We start from the raw sequence: 16,008 nt of genomic DNA, 5'->3' as shown, positions 1-16,008 counted from the left end.
TAGGGCGATTGAAGTGGCAAACAGCTTACCCGCCGAATCGGCTGTATGCTTGGCCAGCTCCTTTTGGAGGCCTGCTAACTGGCATGCTTCTTGTTTAAACGCCCTGTCGAGGCGCAACTGTTCTGCAGGTAGGTGGTCCATGAGCGGAGCGATTTTATTCCATAAGTAGTTTTGGTACGCTCCCATATAGGCCCCATAGTGAGCTAACCGAGCGAAGAGGCCAGCTGAAGTGTAGATTTTTCTTCCTATGGCATCTAATTTCTTTCCCTCTCTGTCCGCAGGAGCGGATTGAGATCTTTGTGTTGGTCTAGTTTGAGAGACGTCCACAACAATGGAATTGGGCTTAGGGTGTTTACCCAACCATTCAGCCGATGAGAGGTCTATACGATATAGATTATCAGCCCTCTTAGAAATGGCTGGAACTAGGGAGGGTGCCATGTCAGGGGCCTTGAGGAGCTGCAAAAGGTAAGGCAAAGTAGGGAGCGGGGTGGTTGTTGGTGCTCGCTGCTGATCCTGAGAAAAAACTGGGTCGTCCACCAAGGATGGAGCTCGGGGCGCTGGTAAGTTCAGAGCCTTGGCCAGTCGTGAAATGAGAGAGGCGAAGCCTTGGATCTCTTCAACAGCATTCCCTTCATCTGCATCAACCAAATTTCCAGGGGCAGGTGGTTCCACAGGCTCTTGTGATGAAGTCGATTCAGACCCTGACCCCGCATCTACTGTTGGAGGTGCATTAGCTCTAGGGGCGGGGATGGGAGCCGGGATAGAGGGCGTGGAAGCTTGGGGTAGAACTGTTTCTACCTGGGTCATAGTAGCTGTTTGGGAAGGATTTGGGATTGGTTCCACACCAGGGGCCGTAACCTGGCTTAATTGCCCCTGATCATTTGGAGCATGTGCCCCATGGTCTCTTCGTGAAGCGCGGCCCCGTCGCCGTAGCGAATGTGGAACCATCGCATTAAAATAATCCCGAGTATAGATGGGATCCCCATGAAAGTAATAAGGGAAGGGAGAACCGGAGCCATACGACGATCTAAAAGATGAGCTTCGGGATCGACGTCGTCCCCTGGAATCCCCGGATTCGGAGCTCCATGAATCCGAGGATGGGGAGTAATAGCGCCTTCTGTGCACACGATGGCGCTGGCTGCGTCTGGAGGAAGAACGCCCTCGAGATCGAGCCCTGCTGGTTCCAGGCGCTGTTGCTGAAATCGGAGCCGCCTCTGACTCCTCCCTTTCAGAGGCCATGATATCGTCAGGCCTCCCTCCTTCTCTTTCCAGGGTCGGCGCCGGGGGCGTGGCCAGTTGTTGTAGCCCGGTTCCATTTGGAAGTCCCTCCGATGACGGGGGAGGAACGCTGGGAGCGAGGATGAGCTCTGGAGGGAGAGGACTCGCCTTGGTTGGCTCAAACTGAAGCAGTAAGGGCATAGGCATTGCAGCCTGGCTGCTCCCAGGGCTAACTCTCTCTCCCGAGCCGCCCGAAGCTGACGAAGTTTGGGAGAGGGGGGGGAAATCCCCCGGAGCCGCTGGAGTCTCGCGTTTCTTGGCTTTCGCCCCTGCAGTTTTAAGCTTTTTCGGCTTAAGCTTTTTCTGAGGAGGGCCCCCGTCCCCTGCCTCTCTACCAACAGGTAAGTTTGCAGTCTGAGCCACCGTAGAAGGAGCTTCTAAGGAAGTTGGGGGCTCGGAGGCAGCTCTTTTAGGAGCCTGAGGTGCCGGTGGTAAGAGGGCCTGCTCGTATAGCAGCGCTTTCAGGCGCATCTCGCGGTTTTTCCTAGCCTGGGGGGTGAATGATTGGCAAATGGAACAGGAACGAGCAGCATGTCCCTCCCCCAGGCAGAGCAGGCACATAGAATGACCATCGGTGTCCAGGAGTTTCCCGCCACACCGCGAGCACTTTTTAAACAAGGCCGCCCTTTCAAAGGCAGGAAGGTAACTGGCCTGTGGAGATGTCAAACGGTCCGAGGTCGCACGTCAGAAAGCAAAAGTAAAAGTCCAAATCGAAGTCCAGAGAGTAGTCAAAGGAAGTCCAGAGGTCAAATCCAGGAGATATTATATAAACTAGATTAAACAATTAGAGCACAGAGAAATTCCTAGTTGCCTATTGCGGCGGAAAAAAGGAACTGAGGCGGTGGCTCCTCCCACTGCCTATATATACTCAGGGGAGGCATGGGCGGGCCCCCTGCCAAAAAATGTATCTTTAAGAGCTTCTAGAGAATTCCGAAATTGCAGGCGCAGAAGACCCAATTGTGTGCATTTCACAGGGACCACGATGAAGGAAAAAATGGTTTACAAAATTCAGAGACGAATATCATATTTGGAAACATTGTTGCAGTTGCAGCCCATACATTACTCCAGGAAGTGTGAATTACTAGCTAGAACTACTTGAAGCCTTATATAGTTTGGACCCAGGATATCTTAAGGTATAGTGTGTCCTAAGATTATTCACTGCCCACCCCCCATCTACACTGTTATACAATGCAGTTTCAAGTTTAACTGCATTGAACTTGATTATATGAATCGACACTGCCATATAATCCAGTTCAATGCAGTTAAACAGCATCCTGAAACTGCATTATGTGACAACGTATATGAGACCTGAGTCTTTCACTGTTTTGGGCATATTGGAGGTAAGGTAATAAATAAAATTCATTAATAATAACATTTGGCCACATAATGAGAAGACAGGAAAGCTTAGAGAAAAGAATGACGCTGGGGGAAAAGGAAGGTAAAGGGAAGAGGGGCCGACCAAGGGCAAGATGGATGGATGGTATCCTTGAAGTGACTGGCTTGACCTTGATGGCGATGGGGGTGGCCACGGCCGACATGGAGCTCTGGCGTGGACTGGTCCATGAGGTCATAAAGAGTCAGAAACAACTGAACTAATAAACAACAAAACATTATTAGATATGTGAATCTGCCTCGGGTGTGAATCTGAAGAATAATATCCCTCATGTGGCAACAAATATTAGTAATTTGAGTTTGCCATTTCAGTGGTCCAGGATGAGTTTCCAACAGCAGCACCCATAGGGAGAGTTTCCGTCTCTCTCTCACATGCAATAAATACTTTAATTTCACGAATAATTTTTTGTGTTCTTGTTATTTTATTGCCATTTTTAACTGATATTTTGTCTACTGCTAAAGTCCTGCTGTTTATTGCTGGCATCTCGTGTTTGTTCATTATTTGGCTATGTTTCCATCCTACAAGGTGCTTGGAAGGACTTAGGCTTTGGATTCATTGCTGACCAATGCCAGTTCATTGGGATGCAAGGATCATGGATTCCAAGGGCCATTGAGTCCAGTGCAGGCATGGGCACCCTTGGGCCCTCCAGGTGTTTTGGACTTCAACTCCCACAATTCCTAACAGCCTACCGGCTGTTAGGAATTGTGGGAGTTGAAGTCCAAAACACCTGGAGGGCCCAAGGGTGCCCATGCCTGCTAATGTGACGCTGTCCCTTTAAATGTAGAGGCCGCCTCTCGCAAAGGACGTCATTGGGCTTAAGCCTGTGGATGAGGAAATGCGGAGGAGCCATTGCTCAAGGTCCAAAGGCGGAGCGGAGTCGCAATGAGGAAAGAGGTGAAGGAATTGAGCCGCCTTTGAATCCCCGCCTAAAGGGCTCGTTTTGTGTGAAAAGGTAAGAGGAATCCGCACAAAAGCCCCACATTCAGTCTGATCTTATCAGCCGGGGACTAATCCTGGGGAAAGTGAAGATGTCACAGTCTTGGGATGCATCTACATTGGAGAATTAGAGCAGTTCTACCCCGCTCTAACTGCCGTGGCATCCCCGGAGTAGTATCTTTACAAGGGACTTCTCTGACAGGGAGTGTTGGCACCTCGCCAAACTACAAACCCCATGATTCTATAGCGTTGGACCATGGCAGTAAAAGTTGTGTCGAACCGCATTAACTGTACAGTGTAGATGCGCCGTGGGTGTCACTCCCGTCTTTTCTACGCGGTTCCCTTTAAACGTTTGTTTGGGTGAGATCTCATGTTTTATTATAGCTGACCTCCCCTTAAAACACACACACACAACAACAACAGCAACACACCGCAGGGCTTTCGTGGAGCTGGGACTGAACGTCGTTTTTCCGTGGACAAAAAGTAGCCGCAGACTTCGGCCTTGTTCAGTTAATACAGTAGAGTCTCACTTATCCAAGCCTCGCTTATCCAAGCTTCTGGATTATCCAAGTCATTTTTGTAGTCAATGTTTTCGATATATCGTGATATTTTGGTGCTAAATTTGTAAATAGAGTAATTACAACATAACATTACTGCGTATTGAACTACTTTTTCTGTCAAATTTGTTGTATAACATGATGTTTTAGTGCTTAATGTGTAATATCATAACCTAATTTGATGTTCAATAGGCTTTTCTTTAATCCCTCCTTATTATCCAACATATTCGCTTATCCAACGTTCTGCCGGCCCGTTTAACTTGGATAAGTGAGACTCTACTGTAGCCCTTTTGTTATATTCTCATTTTTCCCCCTTTCAGTTTCATGTCAGGAAGTCAACTGTATCCTCTAATTGTTTGTTTGTTGGTTGTTCAAGGAGCCTTCACTTTCTATGAGGCATCTAGTCTTAGGGTGAGATGCATCATGGTAGAATGAATGCAAGGTTGCTGTGAGTTTTCCAGGCCATGTTCCAGAAGCATTCTTTCCTGACATTTCGCCCACATCTATGGCAAGCATCCTCAGAGGTTGTGAGGTCTGTTGGAAATGAGGCAAATAGAGTTTATATATCTGTGGAAGGTTCAGGGTGGGACAAGGAACTCTTGTCTGTTTGAGGCAGGTATGACTGCTGCAATTGGCCAGCTTGGTTAGCATTTTATAGCCTTGCAGTTTCAAAGCCTGGCTGCTTCCTATCCGAGGGAATCCTTTGTTGGGAGGTGTTAGCTGGCTTTGGTTGTTTCTTGTCTGGAATTCCCCTGTTTTCTAGATGTTGTTCTTTATTTACTGTCCTGATTTTAGAGTTTTTTAAATACTGGTAGCCAGATTTTGTTCATTTTCATAGTTTCTTCCTTCCTGTTGAAATTGTCCGCATGCTTGTGTATTTCAAGGGTTTCTCTGTGTAGTCTGACATGATAGTTGTTAGAGTGGTCCAGCATTTCTGTGTCCTCAAATAATATGCTGTGTCCAGGTTGGTTCATCAAGTGCTCTGCTATGGCTGACTTCTCTGGTTGAGTTAGTCTGCAGTGCCTCTCATGTTCCTTGATTCGCGTTTGGGCATTGCTGCTGCCTTTGGTGGTCCCTATGTAGACTTGTCCACAGCTGCATGGTATACGGTAGACTCCTGCAGAGGTGAGAGGATCCCTCTTGTCTTTGCTGAATGTAGCATTTGTTGGATTTTCTTAGTGAATCTGTAGATAGTGTCCAGGTTGGTTCAAAATCTGGCTATCAGTATTAAAAAACTCTAAAATCAGGACAGTAAATAAAGAACAGCACACAAAAACAGGGGAATTCCAGACAAGAAACAATAATCACCTCCCAACAAAGGATTCCCTCAGGCAGGAAGCAGCCAGGCTTTGAAGCTGAAAGACTATTCCATGCTAATCAAAGTGGTCAGTTGCAACATTCACACATTTCTCAGACAAGAGTTCTTTCTCTCACCCTGGACATTCCACAAATACATAAACCTCACTTGACTAGTTTCCAGCAGACCTCGCAACCTCTGAGGATGTCTGCCATAGATGTGGGTGAAATGTCAGGGGAGAATACTTCTGGAACATGGCCATACAGCCCAGAAAACTCACAGCAACCCAGTGATTCTGGCCATGGAAGCCTTCAACAACAGAATGAAGAGGCTGAGGGGGAAAAGGAAAGTGCCTGAGGCTGTGAGGAATGGTGGGAGTTGAAGTTTATAACACCTGGAGGGCCCAAGTTTGCCCAGGCCTGGTGTAACACATAGTCCAGAAGCACCTCTTGCAAGGCATTCAGTGCACCTGAAAGACTGCCTTTTCCCATAAGCAGGTTTATGTTCTGGAATAATAAAGTGAGGTCCCAATATTGAGAGGAGCAGGAGCTTCTCTAAGACAGTGTCTTAGTTATGGAATGCTGTCCTCATGCATATTTTTCTGACATTTATGTTGTTTTAAATTTTTACTGATATAATTTTTATTTATGTTGTTATTGTCTATCACAGGTTGTTTGCAGCCTTGCTCCATAAGCACACCTTTTACTGTGTAGAGGCTGAAATAGAAATGATGTCTTTGGACAGCTTTCAGAGGACAGTCCATAATCCGGTAACTATCCTTGATGTCCTGAGCTGCAGCTACTTGTAAATTTCAGGCTTCCCTCTCTACAGTCTCATCACACTAAAGCAGTGGTTCTCGACCTGTGGGTCCCCAGATGTTTTGGCCTTCAGTTCCCAGAAATCCTCACAGCTGGTAAACCGGCTGGGATTTCTGGGAGTTGTAGGCCAAAACACCTGGGGACCCACAGGTTGAGAACCACTGCACTAGAGTATGGATCCACTTTAAATCCGGTTTCCGTCTCCTGCAGAATTCTGGAGTTTGTAGTTTAATGAGGCTCAGGACCTCTCTGGTTGAGTAGTTTAAAGACCCCTCCCTAAACTACAAGCCCCAGAATTCTGCAGGAGGCAGAAACCAGATTTAAAGTGGATCCATGTTCTTGTGCAGTGGTTCCCAACCTTTGGTCCTCTAGGTGTTTTGTACTTCAACTCCCACAAATCCCAGCAGTTTACCAGCTCTTAGGAATTGTGGGAGCTGAAGTCCAAAACACCTGGAGGACCAAAGGTTGGGAACCACTGCTGCAGTGTGATGAGGTCCTTAGTTGGGTATTGGAAACATCTTGGTGTTATATCAGCACTCATCACTTACATATAAGCTTTATTGGTGGTACTGGTAAACTATACTGTAGGAGGTCTACAGCCCAGAAAGCTGTAAAATACTCTAGCTGGTGGGTTTCAGTTTCCCTGCATAGCAAGTAGTAGATTTGGGATCGTAAGTGATTATTTCATGGCTGACTGTAATGACCTCTGTGGATGACATATAATCTGGCCACTCCACTGGTCAAGCCTATGCAAGGTGGGTTTTTGGGAGCTTATGATGTAGAAACAAACAAAAGAAATGGAAGTCCTTTGACCTGACTCATCCACCAACATAATAACAATGAGCACGTTCTTGGTCACAAGGTTTTATTCTTCCATTGTGTTTCCAGGGGCCAGTTCATGCTCACCTTTGAACTGCCAGGCTCAAATGAAAAGGTGAATTAAATGCTGTTATTGTTGTGTATCTTCTAATCCTTCTGATGTAGGTTCTTCTTGGAGGCCACCATATATCATGGGGGTTTCTTGGCAAAATTTGTTGGACTACAGCTCTTGAGACCAGGATTACTATTGCCACTCTCTTGGGCTGAGAGAGAGATATATGTCCAAGGTCAGTCAGTGGATTTCCACGGCTGAGCAGTATTTCTAACCCTGGTTTAAGGAGTTGTAATGAAACACTCAAAATTTTATTCTATACTGAGAACTGCTTCATGTTTTCATTTGTGATTGTGCCACAATTGCCTCAACCACCAATGACTGTGAAATTCACCTTAAAGGCTTGTCAGCCCTTCAGAATGATGGTAGTTTGTTCTGCCATGGAGAACATGAGCAGCCTCCTCCTGCCAGTGAGTGAGGCTGTGAGGATTTGTCATGCCTCTTAATTGCAGCCTTGTTTGCTATGGACTGGTCATGCCATCCTCGAGCTGAGGAGAGGTAGGTAACAAATAAAAAATCATCATCATTCTGATCGTCATCCTGCAGTGCTTACGAGCAGCCCAGACTTCTGGTGGTTAATTTTTTTTATTGCTGAAGTCACACAACAGGCAGCTAATTGTAGTAAAGGTAAAGGTTTCCCCTTGACATTGAGTCTAGTTGAGTCCGACTCTGGGGGTTGGTGCTCATCTCCATTTCTAAGCTGAAGAACCAGCGTTGTCCGTAGACACCTCCAAGGTCATGTGGCCAGCATGACTGCATGGAGCACTGTTACCTTCCCGCCATGGTACCTATTGATCTACTCACATTTGCATGTTTTCTAACTGCTAGGTTGGCAGAAGCTGGGGCTAACAACAAGAGCTTAGCCCATCCCATGGATTCGAACTGCTGACCTTCCAGTCAGCAAGTTCTACAGCTTAGCGATTTAACCCGCTGCATGGCCCCTTAGCTAATTGTAAAAAGTTTGAAAAAGCTCTGCAAGCAAACGTAATAGCAATGTGCTAATATCTTCCCCACATGAAGCCTGGTTCTTTGCAGAACTGCTGGGTGGAAAAACATCAGCAGGATCACTGTATGTTATAGAGAAAGCTATGCTTGGGGAATCCAGCTCCCCTCTCCCCATTTCAGTTCTCCATCCCTATCATAGCCTGCTTACATCCCTCTTAATTCCTATGCATTTCTAGGAAGAGTTTTATCTGAGTTAACTAAATATGTAGATCATGGTGAAAGATGCCAGCCCCTATTTTCCCCTTAGAATGTAATCCCATTGCTGTTACCTAATGAAAGGCTATGAATATATATGACTGATGGATTAAATTAATGTTTCTTTTAAACCAGAGACTTGGTTATACCTTTTCTTCTCTGTATTGCAGATTATTCCATTTGTTGAGTCTATAATTGATGGTATTTTGCCTGGAGAACGTGTTGTGGTACGTGGGTTAGTTCCAAAAGATTCAGAGAGGTAAGAGTTGAGAGTAGATGTGCATTATAAATCCTGCTTATCAGCATGCTTGCAAAGAAAGGACAGAAATATTGTAATGAGTCTTTCACCAATGTGATTATGTTATTCAGAGTAGAAATCAGGCAAGAGTTTTGGAGCTTGTGTTGAGCTGGCTCTAGGTTTTAAATTAGTGCCAGAGACATAAAATAACGAGTAAACTTTCCTTCTTTTCTCTTGTCTTTATTTCCTGTTTGTTTATTCTGTATCCCATTTACTTCTAGGTTCCAAATAGACTTCCAGTGTGGAAGTACCACAAAGCCTCGGGCTGATGTTGCCTTTCATTTCAACCCTCGGTTCAAAAAATCAGGTTGCATTGTCTGCAACACTCTGCAGAATGAAAAGTGGGGCTCGGAAGAGATCACGTATGGGATGCCTTTTGAAAAAGGAAAACCATTTGAGATTATCTTTATGTTTCTACAAGAGAAAATTCAGGTGAGAAACATGTCTTGTCCACTCTGCCACGCAGTTCAATGAGTAGGAAATGTAGTGTTAGTCCTATTGGTTTTAAAAGAAATTGGTTTAACACACCCATCTAAAGTAATGGGACTGAATAATATTTTTAAACTTTTGATTGGATTGCATCTGTTTTCAAGTGACTGTCCTTGGATCAGTTTGATTTCTATCCCTTTTGATTAATTTGCTTGGAATCGATATTGTTTCTTAATGAGATGAAAATATCTAAAGGTGGTTAGGCTGCTGAAATCTTACAAAAATAGTATGGAAATGGCTTTATATTTTCTTGAACGAGTAGGCTTCCTGCACAGAATGGGATAGAAGCATTGTTGATTGGATGTAATAGCAAACCTCTCTTTATGGTAAGATAGATACTCTTCTGTTAGCAAAAGAGGAGCTCAAACATGACCCGTCAGTAGGATATGAAAAAAACACTGGTCTAGATCTTCATGACTCTCAGCCTTTTGTTCTACATTGTCATTTGTACTAACAAACATAAGCTGCCAGACCAAGCATTTTAGAACCACTGAACGGAATACCTTTGTGAAATGGTATCTTTCCAGTAACATGGAAACATAGGTGGCTGCCCTTTTCTTGAGTCAAGGTAATAGTCCATCTATTCTGATACTGCCAGCATCTCACCAGCTCTACATGGATATTCCTGGAGAGCTTCCATTGAAATACCCTCAAGGCCTGCCTGATCATGTGTAGTTTCTGAATTTAGGGGGTGTTTGGGGTTAGAATAGTAACATTATTCATGGCTTTCAAAAACATAGTTCATAAACAGTTGTTGATCTTGATTAAAAACTTTTGATATGAGAAAAAATAAGGTCTATTTGTTTTAAGTTGGAAGAAATGCAGATCTCTGTTGTAAAAGTTCATTTGTACTCTTCTTGTTGCTCCATTTCCTTAGGTGTCCGTAAATGGAAAGCACTTGTTGCTTTACAAACACAAAATTAATCTTGAAAAAATAAACACCCTTGGAATATATGGAAATGTGGAGATCAACGTGATCGGATTTGTTTCAAATAAGGTAATTTAAGGCAGCAATTTATGTTGAGCTTTATCTAAATATATCACGTAGGAATTGTTTACCTCTTTGCTGCACTCAGCTGCATGCCTAAGGATCTGTTAAAATTTTTGAGCAGAAAGAATTGATGTTCTGCTTCACTCCCAGCTCAAAACGTTGAGGGAAGGTGCTGTCTTCAGTTGGAGCTGTCTGCAGTTGGAGCTGTCTGCAGAGTTACTGCAGCTGACCCTAACATTGGATAGTGCCAGCAGTAGTCAGTTGTGTCCAAATTAGGAAATTCTGCTTATAAATACAGCATCTCTCTGAGCACTACATTTCTGTAAGCCAGGACTGAGGAAGCAAAGGCAAAGGCAAAAGATTTGTGTAAGTGGGATCATGTGGCTTTCCTGCTGTTTTGGACTTAAAACTCAAACCAGCCCTGTGAGTGCCAAAGGGTTCTGGGAGTTGTCATCCAAAACATCAGGAGAGCCCAGGGATCCTCACCACCATCACATGCTAATGGTTTCCGGGGTCAGAACACCCCTTTGTGGGGTCTTCTCATATTGTTAATAACAGATCATATTAAAAAACCTGATTCCTGTCCATGTTGCATAGTCACTGCCTTGCTTACATGTTCAAGATTAGAGTGGAAAACAAGGCATTTACAATTTCACCAATAACATGAACAGTTTGCTGTTCAGAGATTTAGATGAGGTTCCTGTGATCACCAAAGAGTTGATCTATCATTTATTTGCAGTCTTTGCAAGATTCTCAGCCTGCCTTGCTAGGGGATAGCAAAGAAATGCACAGAAAATGTATGCTAGGTCTCACACGTGTTGTCTTTTTACATTTGTAGTTAACCTTGCCTTTTACTTCTTACCAACAGGAAGCATTACCTGATAGTTCACAATTTGTAAGTATCTTTAAAATGTAACTGCATATGAAATATATTCGAGTTCAGAAAGCATGAGCACTGAACTTTTCTGTGCCATCTTAGGATAGTTTCCTCTCCTCACCCTTTCTTCCTATTAATAGGAGAAAATCACCTCGGAGGTCCCTACGGAAGTGTGGTTTATTTGTCATCACACTCCCTATGCAATAGACAAGAAACTTTCTATTCCTCTATCATGCAGCAAGCTTTGCACTAACTTGGATAGTTTTCAATTTGTGAACTTCCTTAAGGATGATTCAGAACATTACAAGATAATTTTTTTGAAAATGTAAGTTCTTGAACAACAGAAATGAACAAAATGTAACTGGTGTCTGTGAGGCCATCTACTTGCTTCATAGTTTAAAAGTGACAAACTACATCCCTCTTCCTTGATTGTCATGAAGTTAAATGCAATTGACAAAATGTGTTGAATTGTCTCTTGGAAAAGTACCTATTCAAACACAGTCTCAAATCTTAAGCCAATGAAATTGAATCCTTAGGATCAATTGATGATCAAATTATTTCTGAAATTATTCTGGTCATGCTTGTAAAAATAGGGTTTTTTTACACTGAGGGAGAAAATCAGTAATTGTCAACAATGTGCAAGTTTCTGCAACTCATTAATCTTTTGAATATAGTTAATGCTGCACATTATTGTATTTTAGGTCATTCCTTATACTGCTAGACTCGATTCTCCTCTTGAGCCTGGGAGAACAATTGCCATTAAAGGTGAAATTAAAGAGAAAGCAAGCAGGTTAGTAAGTTGGAGCAGTCTGCACAACTTTTGTCAATAATGTTTTACCTGTTGTTGTCTTGTCCATGAAGATGTGTATCCTAAGCATGTTTCTGCAGAAGTAAATTGCACTGGTTCCAACAATTTTTCTATCCCAGAAAGTGTGTATGTGGTTTAAGCAAACCCTTCATGCTCTTCCCAATTCTTTCAAGTGTCAAATGTTTAATAATGCGCAATTTGATGAACTGCAAGATTTTACAAACATTATAAAGTAGAGTCTCACTAATCCAAGCCTCGCTTATCCAAGCCTCTGGATAATCCAAGCCATTTTTGTAGTCAATGTTTTCAAAATATCGTGATATTTTGGTGCTAAATTCGTAAATACAGTAATTACAACATAACATTACTGCGTATTGAACTACTTTTTCTGTCAAATTTGTTGTATAACATAAAGTTTTGGTGCTTAATTTGTAAAATCATAACCTAATTTGATGTTTAATATGCTTTTCCTTAATCCCTCCTTATTATCCAAGATATTCACTTATCCAAGCTTCTGCTGGCCCATTTAGCTTGGATAAGTGAGACTCTACTGTAGCTTATACACAAATAGGTAGTGGGATATGAGATTAAGGACTGTAGCTGGTGCTATCCTTTTGCCAGAGAAACAGCCTCTGCTGGCCATCGTCCAGCATTCCAACCTCCTCCAAATCTACTCTAGGAAATAATAAGAGGATGGGATGGGAAACTTCAATTCCTTGAACTGACGTCTATCACATAGTGTTGGGTGATTTTATTCCTAAAGACTTACTGGAAACTATATGGGATGGTTACTTATGCCTACTGAGTGGTTAAGCTTTAAAAAAAGATGGCGGGTGGCGCAATGGGTTGAACCCTTGTGCTGGCAGAACTGCCGACTGACAGGTTGGAGGAGAGAGCGGGTGAGCTCCCTCTTTCAGCTCAGATCCCCATGCGGGGACATGAGAGAAACCACCTACAAGGATGGTAAAATATCAAAATATCTGGGTGTCCCCTGGGCAACGTCTTTGCAGACGGCCAATTCTCTCACACCAGAAACAACTTGCAGTTTCTCAAGTTGCTCCTGACACACACACAAAAGAAAACAAAAAAGTGCATCAGCAGACAGGAACAAATAGCAAATTGACAGAAGACTACAGAAAGATTACATGGTAATGCTTTAAAAAAAATGATACAAGAAAATGAGTGTATATATACAACTGATTTTGCAAAAAAACTTGCATAGTCTCTGGTGATGGGATAAGCTATATACTAGCTAGAGAGTAGAAGGAGAATTGTGGACTAGGGAAAAGATTCCTAGGGTGCCATTACAGCCAAAGAAAATCCAAAGCAGGACATTTTAGTAAATGTTTTCAGAACTGTTACAGTTAGTTGTCATTGTTTTGGGAATAATATCTGAGGTTTTGGAAGGGACTTAACAGATATTTGTTTACCATAGGTATCAATCCTTTGAATCACAGAGACTCTCAAGTCAACAGAAATCCCCTGGGCATTGCCTAAGATCACATAAATGTGACAGATTAGATTTTTAAGTGTTTAAATCATTTCAGAGCTACATGTAGAAGACAAAGATAGCTGGGAAGTGGTTAGTGAACTTGCCCCTGCCTCTATAGTGCTTACATGCAAAGATAAATGGATGGCATTATTTTTTTTCTAAAGGTAAATTTCAGTTGGAACCTTAAACATTACTGTTTCTCTTACAGATTTACAGTTAACCTTAAACCCAGTGATTCTGACGATATTGCTCTGCATCTGAATCCCCGAATGAAAGAGAAAACATTTGTGAGAAATTCCTACCTGTTCAATTGTTGGGGAGAAGAAGAGAAGGAAGTCCCTCATTTTCCTTTCAGTCCAGGAATGTACTTTGAGGTCAGCAACTAAACAAGGCCTGGCATCCAAATGTCTCGATGCAGAAATTTGTTAAAGGTTATAAAAGATGTGAGATCAGTTGGTGGAAGGGAAATGCAAACTACACAGCTCTTTCTGTTCTAGACTTAAAATAAGATAATGGTTCACCTCTGAGACAGGAAATGCAGCAGGGAGGCTGCTGCAGAGATTTAAGATGGAAAATGGCTGTACTACAGCCTTTCCCCAAGTGGATTCCATATAATTTAGCTGTTTTTTGCTGTCAGACGACACGTTAGTAAGAGCTGCAAGTGACTCAGCTTCATTTTAGACCTGGCCTGCACAACTTGTCAGTAGTAAGGGGCCAAAATCAGATAGGCTAAGCCTCTTGGGGATCAAAATTGGTTTTTAGCACCTCACTTTCCAAGTAAAGCATAATTAATGATTAATTAGGATTTCAGTTGTGCCTTCAAGCCATTTCAGACTTAGGTGACCCTAAAGTAACCCTATGACAGATTTCTTGTTAAGATTTATTCAAAGGGGTTTGCTTTTGTCTTCCTCTGAGGCTGAGAGAGTGTGACTTGCCTAAAGTCACCCAGTGCGCTCAGAGGCATAGTTTGAGCTTCAAACCACTACACGCTTTCTGAATTCTGAATCCCTTCCCTTTTTTCTACCTACTTTTTCCCTCCCGCTCTCCCACCCTTTTTTTTAAACCTCTGTCAGTCTCACGTCTTCCTTTCTTCCTTCTTAGAGGCAGGCGGATGGTGGGGGAAGCATCAGGCTGCATGCAGCCTGTGGACTGCATAGTGTGTAGGCCTGTTTCAGATGCTCCCAGAAATTGGAATATGGTTTTGACCAAAGCGGATTCTTTGACCCATCTTTAAAGATTTTTGGTGTTCTAAGATTCGGCAAAATCTGTGAATAGCAGTCATCTTATCAGAACTGACAGGTAGTCTTAGCAAAACTATCCCAAAATTCGAATGTTCTGTTTCATTAAGAATGTTGTAACTTTCCCTCTTAAATTTTCAGCTTATAATACTCTGTCAAGCTCACCAGTACAACGTTGCCATCAATGGAGTCCACACTCTGGAGTACAAACACCGCTTTAAACAACTCAACAAGATCAACACAATTGAGATCTCAGGGGACATTCTATTGCTCGATATGAAGAGTTGGTAGTTCTGCAGGAATACTTGTGCAGTTCCTGAAATTACTTGCAGAAACATCTCCTTTATCCCTTTTTTCCTAATCTTGAGAACTCAAGATTAATGATAAAAAACTGATTCCAGACATTTCTTCATTCTTGCCCTGAGGAAGAACTTCAGATATTCTTACTAATAACTAACCACAGCTTACATATTAACTAACTATACAATAGAACAATTTGGTATACTAAGTGATATACCAGCTCTTGCTACAAATATCATGTTTAAGGATGAATAGTGAATCTGAAGATTAGCAACAGGAAGCAATTTGTGAAGCACTGAGAAATTCCTTAAGAGTTTTTATGTGTGCCTCTTTCACCTTTTAGATCTTTTATAGAAATCATGGTGAAAATATTTATCCTAACAGAATAGGGAAATGCCATATTCTAAGTCAGGCATGGGCAAACTTGGGCCCTCCAGATGTTTTGGACTCCTACTGGCTGTTAGGAATTATGGGAATTGAAGTCCAAAACACCTAGAGGGCTCATGCCTGTTCTAAGTGATAATCAATTGGCTGCTTTTTTTAAAAACACAAATATATCTTGGAACATACCTCCTCTAGGATTGCCCTGTGAGTGTTCAACTACGTATTTTAAAAGAGTGTAAACAACTTCCCATGAAGAATCTTTCTGCAGAATGGTGTAATTCAAATGGGAAAGTTCATATGCATTACTTCATAATTGCAGATTTTAGACACAGGGTGCTTTTTTTTCAGCTGAACAATCTAAAGCATCTGTATATAGTTCTAACATCAGAACTGAAATATGACTTCTATGAAGCTATAACAAAAACTCAGATTTATGTCTTCCACAAATAAAGCCAAATTTGTATATCATAAAGCTTTATGACATGTTTTGTTTTAAATAGATGATGTAAATCAGTGATTCTCAGTCTGTGGATCCCCAAATGTTTTGGCCTTCAACTCCCAGAAATCCTAACAGTTGGTAAATTGGTTGGGATTTCTGGGAGTTGTAGGCCAAAACACCTAGGGACCCACAGGTTGAGAACCACTGGTGTAAATAATGAAGATGTTTTAGCACAGCTGTCTCATGTTTACACCTGCAGATGGGAGTTTCCTTTACATTTTA

At 42.6% G+C, this 16,008-nt stretch overlaps 1 protein-coding gene across 1 annotated transcript; it reads left to right on the top strand.

Annotated features, from left to right (window-relative positions):
- Nucleotides 1-1,485: 1,485 nt before the first annotated feature.
- Nucleotides 1,486-15,759, top strand: lgals8 (galectin 8). Its single transcript, XM_062975261.1, has 10 exons — nucleotides 1,486-1,619; nucleotides 3,456-3,623; nucleotides 6,131-6,230; nucleotides 8,581-8,669; nucleotides 8,930-9,140; nucleotides 10,075-10,194; nucleotides 11,057-11,083; nucleotides 11,767-11,855; nucleotides 13,574-13,739; nucleotides 14,745-15,759. Exons 2-10 carry the CDS (start codon nucleotides 3,499-3,501, stop codon nucleotides 14,892-14,894), a joined length of 1,077 nt encoding a protein of 358 aa, XP_062831331.1. The 5' UTR covers nucleotides 1,486-1,619; nucleotides 3,456-3,498; the 3' UTR covers nucleotides 14,895-15,759.
- Nucleotides 15,760-16,008: the final 249 nt, after the last annotated feature.

The sequence above is a fragment of the Anolis carolinensis genome, chromosome 1, assembly GCF_035594765.1.
Source record: "Anolis carolinensis isolate JA03-04 chromosome 1, rAnoCar3.1.pri, whole genome shotgun sequence".
Classification (NCBI taxonomy): domain Eukaryota; kingdom Metazoa; phylum Chordata; class Lepidosauria; order Squamata; family Dactyloidae; genus Anolis; species Anolis carolinensis.
This window is presented reverse-complemented; position numbering and strand designations above follow the sequence as displayed.